General features: G+C 45.8%; 1 protein-coding gene across 8 annotated transcripts in view; it reads left to right on the top strand.

Moving 5' to 3' along the window:
• The window catches only part of SCUBE2 (signal peptide, CUB domain and EGF like domain containing 2), a 669,241-nt gene that overhangs the window by 232,782 nt on the left and 410,567 nt on the right, over window positions 1–25,892 (top strand). For all 8 annotated transcript variants that reach the window (XM_086955987.1, XM_086955986.1, XM_086955985.1 and 5 more), the window contains exon 5: window positions 959–1,084. In XM_086955987.1, coding sequence (XP_086812113.1) covers window positions 959–1,084 — 126 coding nt within the window. The remainder of the gene's footprint in view (window positions 1–958; window positions 1,085–25,892) is intronic.

Raw genomic sequence — 25,892 nt, 5'->3', positions numbered from 1 at the left:
TGTTTTGGTCTTTATATGTGTTTTTTCTTAAGGGCAAGTGGATTGGTTGTCTCCTCGGGAGAACTCACCTCAGTATGCAAGGACTCTTAAAAGGAAGATGGACGAGGTCATGGGGGTTAACCTTTTAACTAAGGCAACAAGCATTCGCATATTGCAACAAACTTTAACAATGCAATAGGTCTGACTTTAATTTCCTATATTTGTGAGCATAGACATTCACAAAAGCTATTTATGTGTGTGCTGCATGCACAAAAGCTGTTAATTACATTAAAGCTTGATGTACAGGCTTTACCGATTCAGGTGGGGAAGTACTAAAAAGGATGGCTTTTGACATAAAATGCATATAGGGAATGCACAGTTCAATGTGACAAACGGCGTGGTGATTTAGTGTACTTTTCAGATGTAAAACAGTCCCTTCCTGGAGGAGGAATGATACACCAAATAGCCAATAGCATAAGATGAGGGAGTATTGATCCTAACGTGAAGCAAAGGCCACACTCCGTGTATATTTTTAAGAATTGTAAACAGTACATCAGCCAGACCTAAAACCGGGCTCCACCTCAGACACTGTGGGTAATAATGCTGTGTTGCAGTGTGGCTAGTGTTTGTGGTGACATCTTTACTACTGTGGTTCTTTGGCCATATAACAAAAGTCTGCTGAACAGGAGCCTCCTAAATTGTAGCACACATCATTCACTGCCATCCAGTTATTACCTTTGTTCTTACATACAATTTGTGTGTGTTTTTACGCGTGTGTGCAGTGAAAAGTATCAAACATAAAAAAAACTCATGTAGATTGCAAGCTTACCATTAATCTTTTTTTGACATTCTGCTTTAATTCACTCCATAATGAAGATTTGAGTCGATCTGAATTGAAATCTGCTTCTTGTCACTTTGAAGAACAATGCTTCTTGTTGCAAGGCGTGTCACCTGATGATGTGTTGCTGGTGTTTTTCAGAGGGCCTGAGCTGCATGAACAAAGACCACGGTTGTGCCCATATTTGCCGAGAAACCCCCAAAGGCGGAGTATCCTGCGAGTGCAGGCCAGGCTTCGAGCTGGCGAAGAACCAGAGGGGCTGCATGTGTGAGTACTCTGCTGCTGTAAACAAAGCGCGTCCCAGATGGACCGCAGATGGTTCCCTTCGTACTGCAAGACATGTTATTTGATGTGGTTCTGAATCCAGCGCCGCAGACAAATCGATGTGTGTCGGGTTTGACCGTTATGGAAGGCAGATTGATCTTGGCAGGCTTGTGTTTGAAAGCTGACCGTTTACCGCCCTAGAGAGAAAAGGCGCGCGCGCATTTCATGATGTCTGCGGTTCACGAGGTGTCATCGAATTGGGAGAAGTGAGGTCAGACGCCATCAACATTTCAACAAGGTTTACCAGGGGTTTCTAACAAGAGGAACACGGACAGCTCGAGTAAACAATGTGTGGTGAAAAGAGCGGCTCTTTGAAGAGCATGATGAAGTGAAGGGTAGGTGGGTTATGAGGTGTAGGTTGGCCCAAAGGCGAGTGGAGGTACAAGGATGGCAGCCATTTCAGGTCCTGAGCTAAACGATTCAACCAAATTATCAACATTGATGGGTGTGCGCATGCCGACCAAGACTGGCCAAGCACTACCTAATGGTATGCTCTTGTTTGATGTTGAGTTTATGTTCACAACTGCCTGTTCTTCCAGAGCTGTCACAGATCCCAAATCCTAGGCAAGTCCTTTTTTTCCTCGGTGTAACTTTCTCCATTGTAGCTGGGCTTCACTTGGATGTGGCCTAATGGCCAGAGTGGTCGACATCAAAGCTGAGGTACCAGGGTCAAGCCTTGGCAGGGATGCTCAACATCCTCTGATTCTGGACAAATCATTTCATCCCTCCTTGACTAACAAAAAATAATGTGTCCATCTGTCACACAACTGATGCACATATAAAGTGCTCTGATACCTTCAGGTCGAGTTCGTGCTATATAAAACTCTAAGAAGAAAAAACAATTATTATCCATTTTCCCCTTCTGATTTACAGTGTGTCATATTGTGGCCTGTCGTAAGAGTTTTGCAACCCTTGAGTTTGTGCAATTCACACACCTCATGTCTCTTATCCTATCAATGCTCTACTCTTCTCTTGCTTAATTGCCTTCCCTGTATAGCCTCGATTCTTGCTCTGTTTGGTATCCCATGGAGTCTACCATTTGACCTCATTCCAGTCTTATACATGCCCCTTCCCGTCTCTCATCCAGACCTCACTCTTGTTGTACTGTAAGCCCAAACTCCTGCTGGAATTTTTTTGCCCCTTAAGATATCACTTTTCTACACCTCTGTTCATATATAACTGCAAAGAGAGAAAGAATGGGCATAGCTGGACAGGATTAAGATTTATGTCGACAGACTTGTGTAGAGCAAGAATTGTAAAGGAGACTCTTGTGAGAATCCGTGAGAAGAAATAGAGGCCTGGGAGCATGCAACATTCCGCATTCCACAATACCAGGGATGTCCTGTGGAAAGTACAGTTGTCTGGAAAAATAAAGCACCTTGAATGCTTTGCGAGTCATATCATCAAAATAACACACAGATTATTCATATGGAAGAATTTATAGGACAATTAATTTACCATAACTTCAGCTAAACCTTATTCTCATGCTTCACAAGATCAAATGAGTACACTGGGCAACTTTGTTAACTTGCAAAGGAAATAGGTCTGTCAGAACATTGCCTTGTAATTGTATTGTATTGTTGCGGTTAGCACGCTACTCCGGGACCCATAGAGGATTAGTGTTGAATTAGTATAGAGAAACATGCAAGTACATTTTAAGTGGTGGATAGGTTAGTCAGTTATTTGGATTTTGAATGATAGCAGAAGGATAGAGGAGGAGAAAAAGGTTTGTATTTATATAGCGCTTGTTACCCCTGATAGGGTGTTGAAACATGCTATTCAGGAAGCCCATAAAGGATTAGTGGTGAATTAATATGGTGAAATATTAAATTAATTTCAGTGGTGGATATTAGTAAGTTATTTGGAGTGAGAAGGATAGCGGAGGGATAAAAGGGGAAGAAAGGTTTGCATTCATATAGAACTTGTTACCCCTGATGGATGTTGAAGCGCTTTTCTGGCGAGTAGCACGCCACTCCGGAACTCATAAAGGATTAGTGTTGAAAATTAGTATAGTAAAATATGAAGTAATTTGAGTAGTGGATATGTTATTCAGTTATTTGGGTAGAGAATGGCAGGTGGTGGGATAGTGAACGGAAAGAGGTTTGTATTTATATTGCGCTTGCTACCCCTGATAGGGTTTTGAAGCGCAAGTAGCACGCTACTCTGGAACCCATCAGGATTAGTGGTGAATTAGTATGCTGAAACATGAAAGTAATTTTAGTGGTGGATATGTTAGTTATTTGGATTGAGAAGGGTTGGGGAGGGGTAGAAAAGAGGGAAGAGTTTAGAAAGGTTTGTTTTGGGGGAGCAGTAGAGAAAAAGAGGTGTCAGATGACACAATAGGGGGTAGAGTAGGAGAGAGTCTAGAAAGGGTTATTTTGGGGGTCATAGTAGTGGTATGGGGTTTGGGGTTAAATGAGAGAGTGTATGTAGCGGATATATTGAGCGAAGAATAGGCTGAGAAATAGGGAAATGCATTGGAAATGCTAAATTAGAAAGTATATAGATGCATAATGGAGATATGTATATTGGGCAGCATTTGTGGCCCTGGCCCAGGTCAGTTTCGAACAGGCTCAAACAGGCAACTGCCCTGTCCTCTCTGCCCTAAACAGGCTCAAACAGGCAACTGCCCTTGTCCTCTCCGCCCTTGTCCTCTCCGCCCTTGTCCCCGACGCCCGGGCTGAGACGCCCTCAGCCTGGCCTTTTATAGCCCTAGTAATTAGGTGACCCCATCAGCCAATGGGAACCCTAGCCCTAACACTATCCAATCACAACACTGGCCCTAAAAATCTAGAATCAATAGGAGACCAGGACCTTGCAGCCAATCTTAGAGCTAGTCCAAGCACCCAATCAGTTCAAAAACCATAATCTCTACGTGCAATAGAGGCCCTAGCCCTACCAGTAGTCCCACCCCAAGTACAAGCAACCAATGGCACAGGAAGCCCTTGTCCCTACTTACAATAGAAAGCATAACCCTACTCTAAGTCTAACAACCAGTCCAGCAACCAATCACACCAGAAGCCCTCATCGCTACTTCCAATTAAAAGTCTAACCCTAGCCCTAGTCCCAACAACCAATAACACAGGAAACCCTGGTCCCTCCTTCCAATAGAAATCCTAACCCTAGCCCCAAACCTATATTGATTGAATCACAGACCCAGAAACCAATCAGAACACTCAAATACCCAACCAATGAGGACACTAACCCTAATCCAATAGAAACATCAGATACAACCAGAAAACAGTGTACTGGCCAGGGAGTTGTAAGCTGCTTTTCCTGTTCAGAGTCTCCTAGGAGACAAACCGGCTCAATCCACACTTTGGACTTCTGCAGGTAAAGGCCTCACTAACTTGAAATCTAACAATACTGTTTGAATAAAACCTTACCTCTACTGGCCAAAAAACGAAGTGCACAGTCCCTAGTAAACACAGTTTAAACAGCTCACAGAAGCACCCTCTGATGTAGACTATCCCTGTTGCTGCGGCGGAGGGTGCAGGGGGGCTGGTTTCACTGGCTTGTGAACACAAAATGGTGGCTGGGGGTGCACTGTTTTTTTTTTTTTTAAACACATTTTTTTCGTCTGCACATATAAAGAATGCAAAGCTCCGAGACCCCGGAGTCTGGTGCGCACATTATCAAAACAATAAGGACAACGTCAGACGTTTACATGAAATACTAACATCCCCCCCAAGTGCGCTGCTGACGTTTACCAGTTAGCAAATAAAGCCAATATATACAGTGTACACATGCCAATACCATCAGAGCACCATCGAGCCCTCTCAACAACCCCCATCTATTAAATTGTCGGGAGGGCATCGTTCTCAGGTGGGAGTGCCAAGTCCAGACCCTGGCCAGAAAAATGGGCTGCTCCAGCCCCAAACAAAAGTCCATGCCATTCTTCCAGGCGGCCAAGGGCGGGGCCTGGGGCGCCTTCCAGGCTTTAGCAATGTCTTGCTTTGCCAACGTTAGGCCAAGTAACAGTAGATGACGCTTGTACCGCTTGACCCCCACCGCCTCCATAACATGCAATAAGGCCAGTTTCGGGTCCCTTGGAAGCTCCCAAGCCAGTACCTCCGATAAACACCTAAAAACCCCAGTTCAAAACCTATTCAGTGCTGAACACCCCATGTGGTGTGTAGTAGCGTGCCCACCTCCGACCCACATCGTAGACAGTCAGGGGAGCCGATCATGCCCGCCCTTCTCTCTGATGAAATATGTGCGATGTAAGTATTTGAATTGTATTCGTCTCAGGCGTGTGAAGATTGCTGCCCCCCTAGGACTCGCCAGGACCTCAACTCTGTCTTCCTCCTCTAGCTCCCCCACATCCCCGACTCACGCAGCCCGAAGTCTCTGCAAGTCAGGGTAACAGTGTCAAACCAGTGTCTGGTTCACACGGGAACGTTTTTTGTCTGGCAGCTCCCCCATAAACAGCCTGGCCTCAAGCGGACTGAATTCTGGAAGCTGGTCAATGTCAGTCAGATATGGTCAATGCATGCCGGAACTGAAGATATCGAAAAAACTGGGAGTGTGGCATCTCAAATTTGTCCCGTAGATTTTGAAAGGACTTCAGGGCACAACCCAACATCACGTCTCCCAATGAGGAGATGCCTATTGCGTCCCACCCCCCTAACCCTGTAGGGCCTCCAAGTGGGGCAGGTGGCCATTGTGCCAGAGAGGGGTCTCCTGGGTGAGTACATTCCACCACCCCATTCTGCGCAGCGCTTGTCGCCAGACCGCGAAGACAACTTGTGTGGCGGATGGGAGCCCTCGCCGAAGCGGCGCCGAATACAACAGCATGTGTATGGATTTCGAGCCCATCAAATGGCGTTCCACCGCATAGGCTGGATCACCGCGGTCCCCATACCACCACTCATTTAGGACCAAAAGGTGCGCTGCTTGGTAATATGAAAGTACGTCTGATGTGGCAAGGCCCCCAGTGTAAGTCGATAGGAAACGCGTCCGCAGCACCACCCGCACAGTCCCCCCCCACCCCCCTCCCACAGGAACCGGCCCAGTGCGGAGTTGACCTGCTGAAACCAGCGAGGCGGAACCGAGTATGGATGGTTCTGCAGGTGATACACTAGCTGCGGGAGCGCCACCATTTTGAATATAGCTGACCTCCCGTAGATGGTCAGTGGCATACGAGACCATGCCTTTATCCTCGCGTGTGCGATCCCAAACCGGGGTGAGGTTACGAGCTCGGGAGACGCCTGCGACCTCCGACAAATAGACCCAAGGTATTTCATTCCCCCAGTCGCCAACTGCAGACCCGCCGCCCAATCTCCGAGTGTCCGCCGTCCACCCAGTATAGTTAATGTTGATTTACCTGGGTTCACATACAGGCCAGAGGATTCACCGAAAATCTGCAGAATGCGCAGCAGCCGCGGCCCCGACCGATCCAAATCCGTTAGAAAGAACAGCACATCGTCTGCGTATAACGCAATCTTGTCAGTGAGACCCGGGGCCCACCGAAAGCCCTTGAGCTGGGCATCGATGCGCACCCACGCAGCCAGAGGCTCCATAGCAAGCGCAAACAGGTAAGAGGAGAGAGGACACCCCTGCCGCGTACCCCGCCGGACTTAGAAAGACCTAGAAATCGCACCCTCCACTCGCACAGAGGCTGTAAGGTCCGTTTATTATGCAGCTGTATGTAGGCTAAAAAACGCAGGCCCAGGTTGAGGCGCCGCAGCAGGGCAAACAAATACGTCCAGCTCAAAGCGTCAAAGGCACGATCCACATCTGCTAAAAATTATGCAGCCGGCCCTCCCAATCTCGTCCAGGCAGATTTTGCTCCCTGGGCGCGCCTGATATTATGACGGGTCGCCCTCCAGGGCATGAAGCCCGCCTGGTCTGGATGAACCAGATCTGCAATGTGGGGCTTAAGCCTATTAGCCAGGGCTTTAGCCAGGAACTTAGCCTCCGTATTGAGTAGCGATATCAGGCAGTTGAAAGCATGACTTTCCGGGGGTCTGCCCGGCTTCAGAAAGACCACCACCTCGGCGTGTCTCCAGTCAGGGGGGAGCACTCCACCCTCACGTGCCTCCTCAATCACTGGACGCAGACGGGGACCCAACTGTACATACAATCTCTTAAAAAAACTCGCACGGAAACCCATTGGGGTCCGGTGCCTTACCGGGGCTCAGCTCGCCCAGAGCCGTACCTAGCTCCTCATCTGTGAGAGGCTTATCTAATAGTTCCCGCACCTCGTCCGGGACTGACCGCGGGGGGAGGTCATCGATGAATCGCTGGACGACCTCGGCCGACAGAAATTCTTGGGGTGCATATAGCCCCTCGTAGTATGTCGCTAAGCTATCTGCAATGGTAGGGGGCTCCAAGAGAGGCGATCTCGCCGAGTCCAACAACTGGGGCAAAGGCTGGGCGTGAAGAACGCCCTGGCACAGGCGATGTAGCATCTTACAGGATTTGTCCCCCCATTGGTACACCGACTACGTGTAGCCAGCCAGGCCTGTTGTGCCTCCTCAAGTAAGACCGCAGCATACTGCTGCTGAGCCAAGACCAATTGCTGCCCAGTAGAGATACCATTCTCTTCCCTGCGCTCCAAAACCTGCCGCTCCGCCTCACGGGGGATGCACTGTTTTAACATACAGGTCTTAGCACAGAGCAAAGGAAAAATTTGGAGGGAAAACTTAGTCATCAGCAATGAGAGGGAAAAACTACAGAGTATGGACTGCAAGTCCCACAGTTCAACTCGTTAAATGGAAGCAATTATGGGCAGGAAAAAACACAAGTTTAAAACATAAAACGGGTGATAAAATATCCAATCACAGGCAAGTTAAAACTACAATTTTTAAACTGTAACAATCACAGGCAACGACAGAAATCACAGAAAGGGAAAATCGTTTTTAAAAAATCTTTTGTTTTGGGTTAGAGACAGCACTAGTCTGCCTCCTTACCACTTCCTGGACTCTGCTCACTCAAATCTGGGGCACAGGGAAGCTGCAACTCACAAGATCTACTACAAGTGTTTCATTTATCTGTAGGAGGTCATCTATCTTTTAAAAAGCAGGCATGCTATTAATAAAACAACGAAAAATATAGAAATGTGCAGCAATCAGAGTACCACCCTTTTCTTCTCATACGGTGAACCTTTAAATGACACAGTAAATCAAACTCTATTTTGCCCTAGGAGTTATTACAGACATAAGAATTCCAATGACCAACAAAGACTGAGATTGAAAAGACAGGAGAGAAGATGTTGCATCAGCACTACCAAGTGTAATCACTCCTTGCTAAAAACAAGAAAAGGCCACAAGACAGGTTTGCCAGATTCTTAGTCTGAGGGGTTTAACTTCTAATAGTTTCGATATTTTAACAGAAAACTTTCATCATAGGCACTTCCAATTCTTCTCAACTGTATGATGAAACGAAGCCTGAACGGAGTTGTCGTAATTCTGCTACGCGGAACTCCGTGAAGTGCAAAAAAAACTCTGCTGTGCCACGCGGAGCTCCGCAAGTACCGAAGTGCATTAGATAAATGCTGCTCGCGGTGATTTTCAGTGGCAGGTGCTTGTCCGCACTGTGCAATCATCGCAAACGGCACCATGCACAGCGCAAATGGGTGCTGCTTCCTTTCTGCTGCTCGAGTAGATTTTTACTCGAGTGGCAGCATTCTGAACAAGAACAGATGGGTTCTCAATGCGAGGCATCAGGTTATCCAGTATTGGGGTATCTTTCATAGATTCACATGCCTGAATCATTCCCAGTCACCTAGGCGGGATTCCCACGGTAAATAAAAAAGCAGTGCCAAAAGCACATTATAGTAGTAGGCTACTACAATCTAGGCCTCCGGCATTTTCTAGGGCCTATCTACCTCATTATGCTAAAAAAGACCAAAGTCTTTGCTCTAACCAATCAGCTTACAGCACCCTCTAGAAACCTCTCTGCAGAGCCAGTTCTCCTAAGATTTTCACCGCACGTCGTGTGGAAGGGAGTCTCCCTGAGTCTTGACTCAGTTTTTTCTTCAAAGCTTCAGGATGTCTGACAAGAAGGCCTTGTTTAGACCTTGTAGAACCTGCGAAAAGAAAAGGGTCCATGTTGATGACCACCATAAGGACTGTATTTATTGTCTCTACCCTAAACATGAGGCAAAAAATTGTAAAATCTGCTGCACCTTCTCTTCAAAAACCTTAAGGGACAGGGAGGCCAGAGTCCTTTTGTGGCTGAAATCCTCTTCTACGGATGACGATGACAAGGCCTCTACCTCCAGCAAAAGGGCGAGGTCTAAAGAGGATGAGTCAAGTGAGGGGAGAAAGCATCCTAAAACCTCGCACTCCACTTCAGGCTCTTCACAGAGGTCTCCACATTCTGTCTCTGGAGCCTCAGCCACCAAAGATTCTTCAAAGAAAACCGTGAGTAAGAGCTCTGCTGTCTCCTCACCAGTGACTACTATCTCTACTTCGACCTCTTCTTCTATGGCTATGATTTCCACCACAGCTATCACTTCTCCTATAGTTTCTACGAAAATATGTATGTGACTAAGAAGGCTCTCGTAGACGACCCGTCGACGACGACATCATCGTCAACGAAGCTTTCGTCGGCTAAGAAGATCCCGTCGACAAAGTCATCCACGTCACCGTCGACGACTGTCTCGTCGACGAAGAAGCGTATCCCGTCGACGACTGCCCCGTCGACGTCGAGCCCGTCCCGTCGACGTTGAGTCCATCGACGACGGTCCCGTCTACGCCAATTCCATCGACGATTCCTTCGTCGACTATGATCCTCCGTCGACGACGACATCTTTACAGCTAGCAACTGCACCATTGTCACCTGTGCCATCAAGCCCAATGGATTCAGCTTTGGTTAAGCCTATAGCTGTAAAGCAGGCTTTTTCTACCCCGCTTTCAGCAAAGACCTTTCAACTGGTATCTTACCAGAGGCAACAAGGTTCTTATATGTCACCGCTTATGCCCTCTCATCTTCTAGAATCTTACTCTGATGAGGAGGAAGAGGAGTTTGATGACGATGATAATGAGGGAGTTTTTAGAGTAGCTCACCATCCATCCAAACTCGTTATTAAGTGCCAGGATGAGGATGAAGACAATACTTATTCAGGACATTATTACTAGGAAGACATTGTAGTGCCTCATTCTATGGAACAGCAAAGATGGCCTAAGGTATCAGAGGTCACTCATTTACCGCCTAACCTTATTCAGGACTTGCAGGCTATGCTTGCAGATTATAAACAGCATTTTCTGCCTCAAATGCCTCAACCTGTTGCTCCAGTTGCTCCGCCTCAAGTTCTGCCACTTCTCTGGTCGTAGACGCTCTGCAACCTGAGTTACCTACACACACCCTGGACACTTCTTCGGAGGAAGAAGTAGAGGAAGGAGAGTTACTTAACATGCCTCCAGCGGATCCATGGGATGACTACGTTATCCCCATGCCATCCCCCCCAACGCCTCAACCTTCAGACTTGCCACCTGAAGATATAGGGGGATTCCACAATCTAATGCAGAGAGCAGCAAATAGATTTAAGCTCCCGGTGACGGTGGAGCAAACTGAATGTTTTCTTCACGATTTCAAGGAAGAAATTAGGAAGGTGTCTAGAGCCATTCCGATTTTCAACTACATCTGGCAAGAGGGCATCAAGGTGATGAAAAATCCTACCTCTGTGCCTGCTGTGTTACCACAAATTGAAAAGAAATATCGTGCCCCACTCGGTAGTCCTGCATGCCTCATTGGTCATCCGCGTCCAGATTCAGTAATTTCACAGGCCGCACAACAAAGTTCAAAGAACCCAGCCACCCCTATTTCTACATCACCTGATAAGAAGGGGCGCCGTTTGGACCTGATTGGTAAAAAATTCTCCAGGATGGCTGCGGCTTCCATCAGAGCTACGAATTCCTTGGCGATTATAGGGCGCTATGATCGACAAATGTGGTCCGAAATGGCTGGTTTCATAGATCTGATTCCGGAGGACAAGAGACAAGAAGCGCGTAAGATTCTAATGGAAGGAGAACGCGCAGCTGCGGAATCTATTGACTCTACTTTGAATGTGGCGAACACGAATTTCAGACCGTTGGCAGGAGCGGCTGTCTTGAGACGTCAAGGGTGGTTGAAGGCCACTACCTTTAGGCCAGAGGTTCAATTAAAAATACTGGACATGGCATATGACGGAGAGTCCCTGTTTGGGAAACATATCGATGAGGCTCTCCAAGCAATTAAAACAGACATTGATACTGCAAGATCACTGGGCTCATTGTAGTACAAAAGAGGGTCCTTCAGAGGCGCAAGAGGACGTGGTTATTCATCCAGAGGAAATTATTATCAACAAGGCAGGTAATACCAGCAGCAATATCGTCAGAACTATCAATCCTCTTATCGCCAGTCAGGATCAACCGGTTTCTCTCGCCAAGGAGGAAGAAAGCGCACAAATATTCAAGGCCAAGACACTCACAAAAAACAGTGAGGTCAGTTGGGCGTCAACCTCAGTTCCCTACCTTCCAGTGGGCGCGAAGATATCTGCCTTCCAACAACAATGGCAACAGATCACTACCGATCGGTGGGTGTTGGACCTAGTCCAGCATGGTCACACCCTTGAGTTTATCAACAAACCCCCAACAACTCCGCCCAGGGGTCCCCCTCCTCCTCGTCTTCACTTATTGTTCAAGGAGGTTCAAATAACGCTTCTCAAGAACGCTGTGGAGAAGGTTCCAATCCATCAGAGAAGGACAGGCTTCTATTCCATTTTTTTCCTCCTAAAGAAGAAACCAGGGGAATGGCGACCGATCCTAGATCTGCGCAATCTCAACAGATATCTCAAGAAGCAGGGTTTCCGAATGGTCACTCTTTCGGACATTCTCAGCTGCCTCAACGAGGGAGATTATATGGCTTCCTTGGACATGGAAGATGCATACTTCCACATCCCAATCCACCCAAAACATCGAAATATCCCAGTTTCCCTGTAGCTGGCGCCCATTACCAGTTCAATGTCCTTCCATTTGGCCTCAAGTCGGCTCCAAGGATTTTTACAAAGTGCCTGGCTCCTGTAGCGGCAGCTTTTCGATCATCAAAGGTCCAGGTTTTCCCTTACTTGGACAACTGGCTAGTCAAGGGTCCATTGAAGGCCAAAGTAAAGTCAGACATTGCAGTATGCCGCACTCTCTTTGCATCGCTAGGCCTCACGATCAGCAAGAGCAAATCTCAATTGATTCCAAAACAGAACCTACTGTTCCTAAGAGCTTGTCTGGACACAGTAGGATGCAAGGCATTCTTGTCTCGAGAGCGACCACTCCGACTACAAGCTTGGCCATCAAGAAAAAGGTCACTTTCAGTTCGCCTATTCCCATCCCTTCTGGGGATGTGCTCTTCAGCCATCAATCTCATTCCATTAGCACAGCTCAAGATGCGGCCTCTACAGGAAGAGCTACATCGTCAATGGCAGCAAGCGACGGCCACTTTCGAGGACACCATCACAGTCACTACCCGAATGGTGGAGGCCCTTCAATGGTGAACACAAATACGCAATCTGGAACAAGGGCTCACGTTCCTGCAAACTCCTCCAGATTTCATTCTGATGACAGATGCGTCCTTGGAGGGCTGGGGAGGTCATCTCCAAGACTTACAGGTGCAAGGCAAATGGTCTCAACAACACAAAAAATGCCACATCAACAGTCTAGAGCTAAGAGCCATCTTTCTTTCTCTTCAAGCGTTCCTTCTCAGGATAGCAGGGTCCTCAGTCCCGGTCAGAACGGACAATACCACCAGCATGTTTAATATAAACAAGCAGGGAGGGACAAGATCAGCAACATTGTCCAAGGGGGCCCAAGAGTTATGGGAATGGTTGAAAGTACACATAACTCTCAAGGCAGAGTACGTCAGAGGTCTCTACAACACCTTAGCAGACAAACTGAGCAGGTCAGATTGCCATGAGTGGGAGCTAGACAACGGCCAACTGAGCAAGGTGTTTAAGAGGTGGGGCAAGCCGATGTTGGATCTATTTGCAACACAACAAAACAAGAAATGCTGGAATTACACCAGCAGATACCCTCAACAGGGATCAAGGGGGAATGCCCTGTTCATGCGATGGTCAGGGATTTATGCTTACGCCTTTCCTCCGATCCCGTTGATTCCACGAGTGTTACGCAAGATGAAGTTGGAGAGTTGCCGCCTTCTCCTAATTCAGGGGTCTCCAAGCTGGTCCTGGAGGGCCGGATCCATGCCAGATTTTTAAAATTACTACATGTATCTCAATGGGGATATCCAAAAAATCTGGCATGGATCCGGCCCTCCAGGACCAGTTTGGAGACCCCTGTCCTAATTGCTCCCAGATGGCCTCGCCAGTATTGGTTTCAGGAGCTAATGCTACTATCACAGGAGCCACCGATCAGGCTTTTGGTAACTCCGGCACTACTGTCACCCAACGAGGGTCAGAACCTTCACACAGACCCTCAATCGCTGAAATTGCACGCATGGCTCCTAACTTCCTAGAATTTCAACATCTCCAAATTCCTCAAGACTGCCGAGACATTCTTAAGAAAGCAAGAGCCCAGAGTACATTAAAGACTTATCGTCTCAAGTGGAAGCGTTTCTGCGCTTGGTGTACGTCAAACTCTTTACAACCGATTGAAGCTCAAGCAGAAAAAATACTGCCTTATTTCTTGCATTTGGCTCGCTCTGGTCTTTCTTTCTCTTCAATAAAGGTCCACTTAGCGGCTTTATCCAGGTACAGGAAAGTGGATAACACTCCATCGCTATGTTCTTCATCACTAATAAAACAGTTCATGAGAGGTCTTTTCCGGGCTTATCCTCCAGTAAAGCCTTTGCCACCAGAATGGGAGCTTAACACAGTCCTCTCACAGCTGATGAAACGCCCGTTTGAGCCAATTCACAAAGCTGATCTAAAATTCTTGACATGGAAGGTTGCTTTCCTGTTAGCACTAACTTCCGCCAGAAGAGTGGGAGAAATTCAAGCCTTCACTATAAATTAACCCTTTTTACATTTCTCCCAGGAGTATGTCACTCTGCGGACGAATCCAACCTTCATACCGAAAGTGCCTTCTCAATTCCATCTAAATGAACCTGTAAAACTGAAAGTTTTCTTTCCAAATCCTGCAACCCCGGCGGAAAGAACATCGCATTCTTTAGACATTTAGAGATGCTTAAAGTTTTATCTTCAGAGAACCAAATATTTGAGAAAATCAGATCAACTATTCGTGGCGTATGGTCAGACTACATTGGGAAAAGCGGTCACTAAAGCCACAATTTCCAGATGGATAGCCTCCGCTATTCATTTCTGCCACATCAAGGCTAACCGACCATTGACAAGGTCTGTTCGATCTCATTCTACAAGGGCTGTGGCAGCGTCTGCAGCTTTGTTTGCAAGAGTGACGCTTGAGAACATTTGCCGTGCTGCGACATGGAAGAATGTCCACACGTTTACAAGACATTACTGCCTGCAGTCAGCAAGTCAGGATGATGCGGCAGGGGGCCAAGCTGTTTTACGTCACCTGTTTCCATTCGGGGTATATTCAGGTACCAATATTTGATTATTTCATATGTTGTGAATACAATTCAGTATGTTGTTGATATAATATACAGACATTTGTTAACACATTGTTTATTTATATAGTGCTAATGTTCCTTTCCTGTAGAAAACTGCATGGTTTCTATTTTGAAGTTGGACATGATTTATTAATAGATCATTTACTATGTGATTGTTGGTTGTTACATATAAATTTATGGGGGTGCACTACGATAAGTCTCCAACCATCCGCAACTGACTTTTGCCTGGCTTACTGCTGGCTATTCTGATTCAGGCATGTGAATCTATGAAAGATACCCCAATACTGGATCAGAAAACAAGTTACTTACCTGTAACTTCAGTTATCCAGTATTGGTATCTTTCATAGATTCACATGCACCCACCCTCCTCCCGGGAGAGTCAGTTCTCTAGATTTGGGATACTTGTTTCCCACTTGTGCTATGAAAATCTGAGGAGAACTGGCTCTGCAGAGAGGGTTCTAGAGGGTGCTGTAAGCTGATTGGTTATAGCAAAGACTTTGGTCTTTTTGAGCATAATGAGGTAGATAGGCTACTACAATCTAGGCCTCAGGCCTTTTCTAGGGCCTACTACTAATGTGCTTTTTGCACTGCTTTTTTATTTACCGTGGGACTCCCTCCTCGGCGACGGGGAATGATTCAGGCATGTGAATCTACGAAAGATACCAATACTGGATAACTGAAGTTACAGGTAAGTAACTTGTTTTCTTCTCAATGCGAGCTGTCGGTCGCAAGCATACGTGACCACTCATAATAAGTAATCTGATACCCGTATTGAGCAATCTCGTTGGGAGGTCGATTTTCCACGCTCGTGCTCACCAACTTGATGTTGAAGATTGCGAACAAGGAAAAATCTCGCCGGGTGGTAAGTTTTCCTTGCTCGCCAACTTGATGTTGACTAACACAAGCGAGGAAAAAACCTTTCAGAACTCCGTGGGCTCCGCGTAACGTGCGGAAAACTCTGCAAACTCCTCGAGCGGAGCTCACTGAACAAACCTATATGAAACCTGGTGCTTCACAAGTGAATGAAATTGAGCACTAATATTTAGAAGCTCTTCACACTGACCGTTGCTTGCCAACACTGGGAGCATGTCATGACCTTCTTTGCTCAAAAAACTTTGGGGAGTCAGCTCACTCACTGAGAACAAGCTGAGACATACTAGAGAAACAGATTAAAGTACACATTCTAAAAATGCGCAGGTGGTCAAAGTCCCAGTTAACTGAGATTGGAAAAAGAAACTGAAGAAAACTGTTGGGCAAAAACAGGCAAAATACTGATTATCTACAAGAAAATATCAGTGTGCTGGAGGACAGACCATTAGTGAACACTAGAAAATTAGTCTATGAAAACCCAGAAATCGAACCCAGTATAAACATGGAATTATAAACAGATCACACCAACCAGCACACAACACTAGTGGATTTGGAGTGCCCAGCCAACGCAGGAACTCAAGAAATGCTAGCAACAGGAACAGCTTAGAAGCTTGAAAGATTTGCTGTGCTCATAGGTGCATCAAGCTGTTAATTGCAAATGGGCCTTGGATTTTGGAAATTCTTGCGACATAGGAATCTCAGGAACATGTACACATGATTACTAGACAGGAGGGCTTTGGTTTAGAGGCATGTGGACCTGGCAGCAATGCAATTGTTAGAAGAAAGTGGTCTGACCAAGTCAAGATTTCATTCATTAACCTTTGCTGTGAGAGGGTATTCACTAATATCATTCTATTGCTGCACCTTGGCTTTTTTAAATTAATTTTTTACTTTTTACATCCAACTCCCAATGTTTTGGCATTGGGCTGACGCTCCTAACCTGTGTCTGTTTTCCTGCCTGCTCTGTTAAAACATTCGGAGCTATAGAGTTTCCATTTTCCCCAGTTAGATCTTTTAGGCAGCAGACTCCATCCTTCCTTCCAAGTTTTCTTTGTCCAACAACAGGATTTTTTTTGATAATCAACTTTGTTGATTTTTGAGAACACAAAGTGAATGTTAGCAGCAACAGCACAGTACACAGGTTCGCATATAACACCGTAAGAGTGAAAATCAGGAATTTAAAGTTTGGTAGGTTACATTAGGCTGAGCTTCCTTCACATACAGCTAAATAAGTTCCCTTTCCCTGGGTGAGGTATATCCCAGATTGACTGACAGGCAAGCTAGTTGTGAGCCTAGAATCCTATTGTTACCCAGAAGCCGGCTCGGGGAAGCCTCTCGCCAACGCTTTACATTCCAGAGCTTTTTATCCTTCTGAGTACTCTTGAAAAATAATGCATATCAAGGAAGCGACTGTGCTGAAGGAACTGTGTTTCTCCAGACCCCTTATGAATGTAAAAACCACACTAACCTACAGCAACTTTGGAGAAGGACTAGCCATATTCCTGTGCCTTTTTACACACTGTTGTAAAATTGTAGCCCTAGTCCTGAGTTTCCTGAGTAAAGAGGTGAAAGCCTTAGATTCTGATTCAGTCCTTTTTAAGTCTGTGGTTTTGATAGCTGTCAAACAACCTGTTACTAACAGTATATACAGAGTGGATTTGGGTCTGCCCCTCTGAACTATTGGCTTCATAATTTTTCAATCACATCTTGGCTTAGCCTAGTAGAGTATCCATCTCATCTAATGCTATTGGCTGTTTGAATGTATCCTTCTCCCTCTACCCAAGTGTTTGCACTAAACTGCACCAGAGACCGTGGGCCGGATGTACGACCCTCAGTCTTTGTGATTCGCACTTTGCATTTTGCGGGTCGCAAACACTGATGTTCAACAGTGCCTGACACACTGATTGCGATTCCCAAATGGTTCGCAAAGGACCTCCCCCTTAAGCAATATCCATGATGCAGGCCGCATTTTGCAACCTATTGGGAATGGCCAGCACTCGCAGGAAGGGTGAACTGCTGGGGTCAGCAGGCCACCCTGTTTGTGACTGGCTTTTCAATAAAGCATTTTGTTTTACAAATGTACCATGTTTTCTTTCAAAGAAAACAGGATGCATTTAAAAAACAAACATTAAAAGTTTCACTTTCATTGTTTAAGAGCAGGCAGTGGTCCGTGGGACCACTGCCTGCTCCTAAATTTTTTTTTTGCTGCCAATCACAAAGGGGAAAGGGTTCCCTGGGGACCCCTTCCTGTTTGCGACTGGCTTACCACAAATTTGTTTGAAGTACCCTTGTTTTTGTGCACTGTTTCAAGGTTCAAATCTTAGAAATTGCTTAAATAGGGTCCCCAGCTTGCAGTAGTGATTCATCGGAGGTCCACATAAATCAAAAGTTTATCTGCTTTCCAAATTCACGTCAGTTCTCAACAGGAGCCAAAGTACGAAAATAGTTCAAGCATTTTACCCAACAATTTTTTGTTTTTCCTCAGTGAGACACCCCAAGTATGCGCTTGCATACTAAATCACGTGCAAATTTGCATGTGCTGTGTTGTTAATCCAGTTCTTTTTTTGTGAATCCGGTTATTTGGTACCGCCTAACTTCCCCTACATTAGTAGATATTTCACAGGGTACATGTAAATTATACAAAAAACAAAACGAGGAAGTGCAGAGGCAGTGGAGATAGAATCACCCTCCTAGACGCTGTACGTAACCAATGAGATTCTATCTATGTGGGGAGTGAATATTTTATTCGTTTTTATTAGCTATAAAGACCTGGTGTCTAGAAACAGTGAGGAAAGCTCTCATTGCGGGTGGCAAAAGGAGAGCACTATGTGCTTTTTAAATACCCCTCACATACTATGAATCCCATAGTGTCATGCTTCAAAAGGGTTAATAATGTAGCACGAAATGCGTTATCTACTTGGTCAAAATAGATAACTCATTTCGTGCTACTTCATTACCCCTTTTTACTGTTCCCAGCCAGAGAAGTTAATACATTATTTTTAGGTCGAGCAGACCTACTCTCAATGTGTAAGCATTGATAGTGTCTGCTTCAGACCGAATGTTACCCGTATTTAGGAATGAAGACACGAGTCAGACGCGTGCTTCTCTGTCAGTTTTGACCGCGGGAGCGCGCGTCTGAGCCGCGCTTGCGCAGACAAACTCCCAGCCCCTGCTTTCGCTTCGCTCTCCTCGCATGCATTAACGGCGCAGACACAGCCAGCCCCCACCCCTCTGCATGCACGCACAAAGGCGCGCACACACATACACACGCTGCCGCCCCCCACCCCCCTGCACACACACAGACACGCACGCATACACACGCCGCCGCAGCCCTCTACCCTAAAGCACGCACAACAATGACAATAGCATCTCGCACACAACACTACCGATCTCCTACCCTCCAGGACGGCCACTTGGGACAAGCGCCTCGCCATTCATGTGTCTCCCCCCCCTTGAGGATGCAGCCCCGCCTATAATCTCTACTGTACTGCACCCTTTCCTGGACGTCCCAGCTCCGCCTCGACTCATGCAGCGCCCCCTTACTAATATTTGGCAAGCATTTATATTGAATGCACTTTAACTGGTGCGATTCCCTCACCTTGTGCCTCTCGTACTTCGCGGCCCCAGGCAGCAGCACCGTAGAGCCACATCGCTGGCAATGCACGCCCTTACTGTTCTTGCCATCGGCAGACACGTCCAGCCTCCACGTCACTGACTGCTTGGACGAAAGCAACCGCTCGTGGAAACAAGACGGAACAAGCTCCTCCCAGACAGCGTCAACAGGCAAGGTCGTAACAGGGGCGTGCTTGGTGACGAATGCGGAAGAAAAAGGGCACGTAGAGTTAGGGTAAAGTAGAGATGGGCGAGTCAACAATATTGTAAGTACTGTAGGGCAGAGGGTGCCGCAGAGCAAGATTGAGGTGCAGCGGCACAGCCGCGATTTTTAGGCCTCCCCAGTGTAGCACGAGTAATGCGGGGAATGACAGAGGAAAGCCCGCACAGCTCTGTTTGCGTCCTGGTGCTAGAATAGACCGGGATGCTGCAGGGTAATGCCGAGGTGCACCATCAGAGCTGTGTTTGCGGTTCAGTGCTGGAGTGTCATGGAGCACAGTTATCTCAAACATATACATCCGCGTTATTCGGCGCTACATCCACCATAGACTTCTGTCACGCTGAAAGCAAACATTTCTAAATCATTAGGTATGCAACTTCTGCTTTCACAGTTTACTGCAGACTGGGATCTTGTGTAAAATTGATCGCATTATCCAGGAACGGAGGTTTCTCCATCGGCTACCTGTAAGAGATGGTACCTTTGGAATCGAACTGCCTTACACTGACCCAGTACCTCTAACCCTATGATGCCCAATTCAAGCCCAAGCGCCTCGCCATTCATGTTTCTCCGCCCCTTGAGGATGCAGCCCCGCCTACAATCTCTACCGTACTGCACCCTTTCCTGTACGTATTAATTATTTAAAAAAAATTAAAAGCCATTGTTATTTGAAATATCAATACATCTAAGTCACGTAAATACAACACATATTGCATTACAAATGCTATTGGTGTCACATTTGTGAAAGTTAAAACTATTGGCATTGTAAATGACAAAGCTATTACTTCAACTATTTTCAAAAGCAAAACATAAATAAAAAATTTGTCATTTACAATACCAATAGCTCAAACTTTCCTAATGCGAGACCTATTGCATTGCAAATGCTTGTTTCTACTAGCCACGGAATTTTTATTTTTTTTATTTTTCTTGAATCACCACTACACTTTTATAGGTCCCTACCCCCTATCACTTACCACTGTCCTCACACCACACATAGCCTATCGTCATTTCACTAAGTGCTCCCGCGTAGTTCGTAGGTCGCAGCACGCCCCGCCCCGTAAAGGGACGGGTAGACCCCTATGATGAAGCATGACACTATGGGATTCATAGTGTGTGAGGGGTATTTTAAAAGCACATAGTGCTCTCCTTTTGCCACCCGCAATGAGAGCTTTCCTCACTGTTTCTAGACACCAGGTCTTTATAGCTAATAAAAACGAATACATGTAAATGATGACTGCCTTTTCATCTGTTGTTTTTGGCTCACTGTGCCATGACAGGATGAAACACTCAACAAATGGAGTTGTCCAGCACAAATTCTTGGATCAGCAGTTATTAGCCTATGATCCACATACACCTAAAGGTCCGCAACACCGACCGATTAGTAAAAGTAAATCTACATAAAACAGCAACATTTAAAAGTTAATATTTTAAAACCCTCTGTAAATATGAAGGAATTTGAAATTGCAGGCGAAAAATGAAGTTGGTATCTTTAGCTTGATTTGTGAGAGCAGGGCAAATACATCAAACAGAATTTAGTAGGGATGATTAGCGGTCTTAAATAAAGCACTATTATGCACTAACAAAATGAGCACATACATGAAGAACAAACAAAACTGAAGTGATATGATATTTGTGAATTAAACATTAAGCATTGTTTCAAGGTTCAAATCTTCGAAATTGCTTAGATAGGGGTCACCAGCTCGCAATAGTGATGCATTGGGGTCCACATAAATCAAAACTTTATCTGCTATCCAAAATCACGTCAGTTCTCAGCAGGAGCCAAAGTAATCCTAGATTGAGAGTATGAAAATAGTTCAAGCATTTTACCCATCAATGTTTAGTTTTTCCTCAGTGAGGCAACCCAGGTGCAAAGTGCATGCCCAAATGCGGTCCTATAACCCATGCTGCCATAAAATTATATCTGCACTACAGTGATTTTATTTTTATTCATTTATTTAATATGATTTTATATAGCACAAACTTTACCCAAAGGTGTCAGAGCGCTTTACATAAGAACCAGTTGCAAAGCAAAAGGACTTAGGATTACATGCGTTACATAAAAGATACAAACAGAAAAAATTGCAAATATACGAGATGTAAAGTCACTCAAGGAAGAGATACAAATGGATATACTCTAAGAGTCACATAGGAATGGTAGAGAGTACAAAGGTCTACTGCATATAATAGTGATTAGAGTTATCTCTATATACATATATATATATACACACAGTACATTTTCTCAGGTCAAGACCCAAAAAAAACAGAACAGCAGAGTTCCATTAAGTGGGGTCCGAGGGGGGACCCAGTCACAGCACCAAGGGAGGGTGGAAGGGATACAAGGGTATGGAGAAAAGGCAAATCAGAAAAGGAAAGAAACATTTGAGGATCGTCAAGGGGGAAATGAGGGAAAAGGGTAAAGGACGAGGGAATGGACATGATGGCGGAGCAGGGTCCAGAGAAAAGCGGCCAAGAGCAGCAGCAAAATGGCAGCCAGGACAAAAGAAAAAGTAAAGAAGTCCATGAGAGTCCGTGGCGGAACAGGTCGCTCCGATGAAGAGTGTTCTCTGGGGGCCTGGAGTGGGTATGTTCCGGAAGGGGCTGCGGTGTGCCAAGCAATATAGGTCGGGACTGGAGGGTAGGCATGTCCAGGGTTAAATCGCAGGACCGCCATCACTCACTGCAGGCTCCGGTTTCCACAGGCTTCGGTTTCCAGCCATGGATTACACTGGAGCGGTTCCTCGCAGGCTACTCGCAGCAATCACCACTCTTCCCGGTCGGAGGGGGGAGAGCTGCCAGCTCAGACTCCACAGTAGCAAGGCATCTCTGCCGAACCAGCGGCCATGTTGGTAAAGGCTCTGTGGGCGCTCCCTCCAGAAACTCAGAGGGTGCAAGCAGGCCATCCGGATCGTTCCTGGGGTCCGCATTGCGTGGATAAATGGGCGAAATCCTTGAGTAGGGTGGCGGTCGGATGGGGAGAGCCATCAGCTCAAACTTTACAGCAGCGAGGCATCTCCGCCGAGCCAGTGGCCATTATGGTTGAGGCTCCGTGTGATGAGGGCCATCATGGCAGTAACACGTCTGGTTTTACCTGTGCTCCCATTCATGAAGGGCATGACCTTTCAGTTTGGGCTGAGCTGTTCATATTGGAGCAAGGCGAGATTCTTTGCATATCTTTGCATATCACTGGTTCCTGTCTACAGCAGCACAAGAAGAAAAAGAACAATGCACTGGAATGCAACCCAGAATTATTGGCAGTGGCTCAGATTAATGCAAGTATTCCATCCATCACTTTTTGTTTCTGTTTTTTTCTTATTCATTCTTCCCCATACTTCTGGGTCATTCCCAGCAATAACCCCTTAAGGATGGACTCATTTTTGATTTCTTGTGTGCTTTATCTCCTCTGGGTTGTTGGTTTAGTGTTTCGGGTATCTTAGGGTGATGTCAAATAAATTGTGGCATTATTTTACTCCGATCTGTGATGACAGCTGATGTTTTTTCAGTGACCATTATATTGCAATTCTCACAAGAACATTCACTTTCCTTAGTGTTATAGTAAACCTACTGTCCCCACGTAGGGAATGGCTTGTTCATGACTCTTGCACGTGCAGAATGGAGCTGACAGAACAAGAGAATGGCAGCAGGAAGGCTCCCTCTGGGGCTGTAAACCTGGGCTGGGTGGGCTGAACTTTCAGGGCTGAATTTATGCTCAGGTCCACCAAACATGAAAGAAACCACAAACCATTTGCCAACTGCGGTCTTCCTGAAAGCACGATACGCTTGTCCAGCACTGGTTTCTAAAATGTATTTTGTATACAGTGGCTCTCGGGTGACTCACACGTGCAGCACATAGCGCCAGAAACTGTCCAATCCAGCCGAACAACAATGGTGGGTCACGGCAGCCCCAAATATGTCACGCCTGGGCTGCAAGACATACATGGACCTTCAGGTACAAGTAAATCCCAAAGGAGAGTCCAATTCAGACAAGATGGTCTTGTTATTATTGTATCAAGCAAGCACATAATGTCATATGAAAGGCAAGAGTGGTCTGATTTAAGTCTAGCTTTACAAGAAGTTTAATCTTCACCAGATCATCCATTAGAAAGTGGAAGACCATAGGAGGTTTATATTCGACTCCATGGAAGACCATCTGAATAACCTTGACATTGTTTCTGACATAAAAAGGTGTACACCACTTCCGAGTTTGGAAACATAGAAGGCCTGGTGGGGATATGCAAATGAAATGAGCATAGAGTGTTGTTGTTAGTAGCTTGGCCAAATTAGCATGGGGCAATGAGCACATAGCCAACATATGCATTGCTACAGCAACACTCCTCTCGTGCTTATTGTCCTGGATGTGATTGTGGCTTCTGTCAGTTTTGACCCATCTGTCAATTCTGACACTTCCTCGCTTGTACTTTGATACACAGAGCAATTTTAGTGTTCTAAGCATCCAAGTTCTGTCCTCTGACCGTGCCTCCTGTATGTGTCTACATGTCTATGCTATCCTTAAACTTGGAGAACGGGCTTAAAAATATCCCCACATTTCAGAGGACCGAATTATTCACAAATCTAACTCCATGCCTCGAATATTTGATAAACGTCTTTGTTTTTCAGCTTTTTAGTACTTTGGCAAACGCAGAGAGCAAAAATACTTAACACAAAGAAGGGGAGAGGGCCATTAATGTTTAAACTCCAACACCCCAGGACCCCATACCAAATCAAATGTTCACACTAAAGGGGTATATAGAGTGCACGATAGACATAACCAAGAAAAATTTCTCAGTTTTGAAAAACTGCCCTCACTCACATACCGAAGTATGTGACATGCTTCATCATAGGGCCGGCTACAAACGCCCTGGTGTAGCCACATCCAGGGCGGAGCATTAGGGAGGGGGAAAAAAATACTAAATTCCACACTACAAGACATACAACCAAATAATATCAACACATACAACGAGTAACATGAAATGCGGTGAAAAGCATGTGCAAAACACCCTGTGACTGGAAATGATAGTGCGACAAAAAGGTGCAGTATAGGAAAGTGATTAAAACTGATTAAGGGTGCCAATAGAAAGAATTACTTTATTGAACACAATTAAGTACCTCTACCAGGATTAAAAATAAGAAAAAGTATGGGAAAATGTCTTATTGAGAAATTGAGGTTCCTCAAGACTTCTCTCCTACCACTGCTGAAGTCAACATGTTTCGACCGCTGGGAATGCAACTAAAAAGGTCACCCCGGTCTTCGTCAGGACTATCGCAATCAGTACCACTGCTGGCCCTCGGAGGAGAGTAGGTCATCGGTATCCGTACTCTTGCAAGTCTTCTAATTTAAGAGTGGAGGCTGATCCCTGTGATACGGGAAAACATTTACGAGTTCATGAATTTCACGAGCCCGAACCGGTGTCCGCCAGGAGGGTCTCCCTAAGAACACAATCGTTCTGCAGGCCAGCCCTGTCCAATCTGCCGGAGTCTTGGGACATTTCCTATACTGCACCTTTTTGTCGCACTATCAGTTCCAGTCACAGGGCGTTTTGCACACGCTTTTCACCTCATTTCATGTTACTCTTTGTATGTGTTGATATTATGGGATTGTACGTCTTGTAGTGTGGAATTTATTATTTTTTCCCCCTCCCTAATGCCCTGCCCTGGATGTGGCTACACCAGAGCGTTTGTAGCAGGCCCTATGATGAAGCATGTCACATACTTCGGTATGTGAGTGAGGGCAGTTTTTGAAAACTGAGAAATTTTTCTTGGTTATGTCAATCGTGCACTCTATATACCCCTTTAGTGTGAACAGAGCAAAAACACTAACAGAGCTTTCACATCCGCCACCGCGGAATTTCCAAAATGGTTGCTGGGGTGTGCTCCTAAAATCAGGTGCGTGTGGATTACAAATAATCAATGCCTGGGACTAGATCAAAGGAGATCCTTTATTGGGGGACGAAAACAAGGAAAAAACTGAGCATTGAAGACTGCAAGCTCCACTTGGAGCACATTCGAGACAACTGTTTGCCTGTAGTGCTAAGCAAAAATAACAATACTATGCAAATTTGTTTTTTTTACTAATGCTCTTGTAGCTCTCCAACTGTAAAGAAAGCCCACTTATGTAGTCTGGAATGGAAGGTTTCACTGTACTCGGCGTACCCAGGGAGAAGTGCGCAAGAGCAGGATGTTGTGCTGCTCATGATAAAACACTGCAGTGTGGTAGAGGGTGCCTTTAGCAACAAACAGTGACAACAGTGGTGCAGAAGAATGCAAAATAGAAACCGGGGTGGCTGGTGACATTTGAAAGTGGTGGGCGTAAAGTGATCGTGGTATTGCACTGAGGCAAGTGAGCAACCCCTAACAACCTACGGAGAGTTCGGGAGGTTCTCCCCTGAGAAAAATTTGAAAAAAAAAGTGGATAAATGGAGCATTTTCAAGCAAATTTGAGGAAGCAGGAAGGTTGATAAAGCACTTGCGAAAGTGTTATGACCGGATCTGTAACAACATCCTTATATACATCAACTTCAACCCCAGCACAAG

Source organism: Lissotriton vulgaris, chromosome 2_1 (genome assembly GCF_964263255.1).
Source record: "Lissotriton vulgaris chromosome 2_1, aLisVul1.2, whole genome shotgun sequence".
Classification (NCBI taxonomy): Eukaryota; Metazoa; Chordata; class Amphibia; order Caudata; family Salamandridae; genus Lissotriton; species Lissotriton vulgaris.
This window is presented reverse-complemented; position numbering and strand designations above follow the sequence as displayed.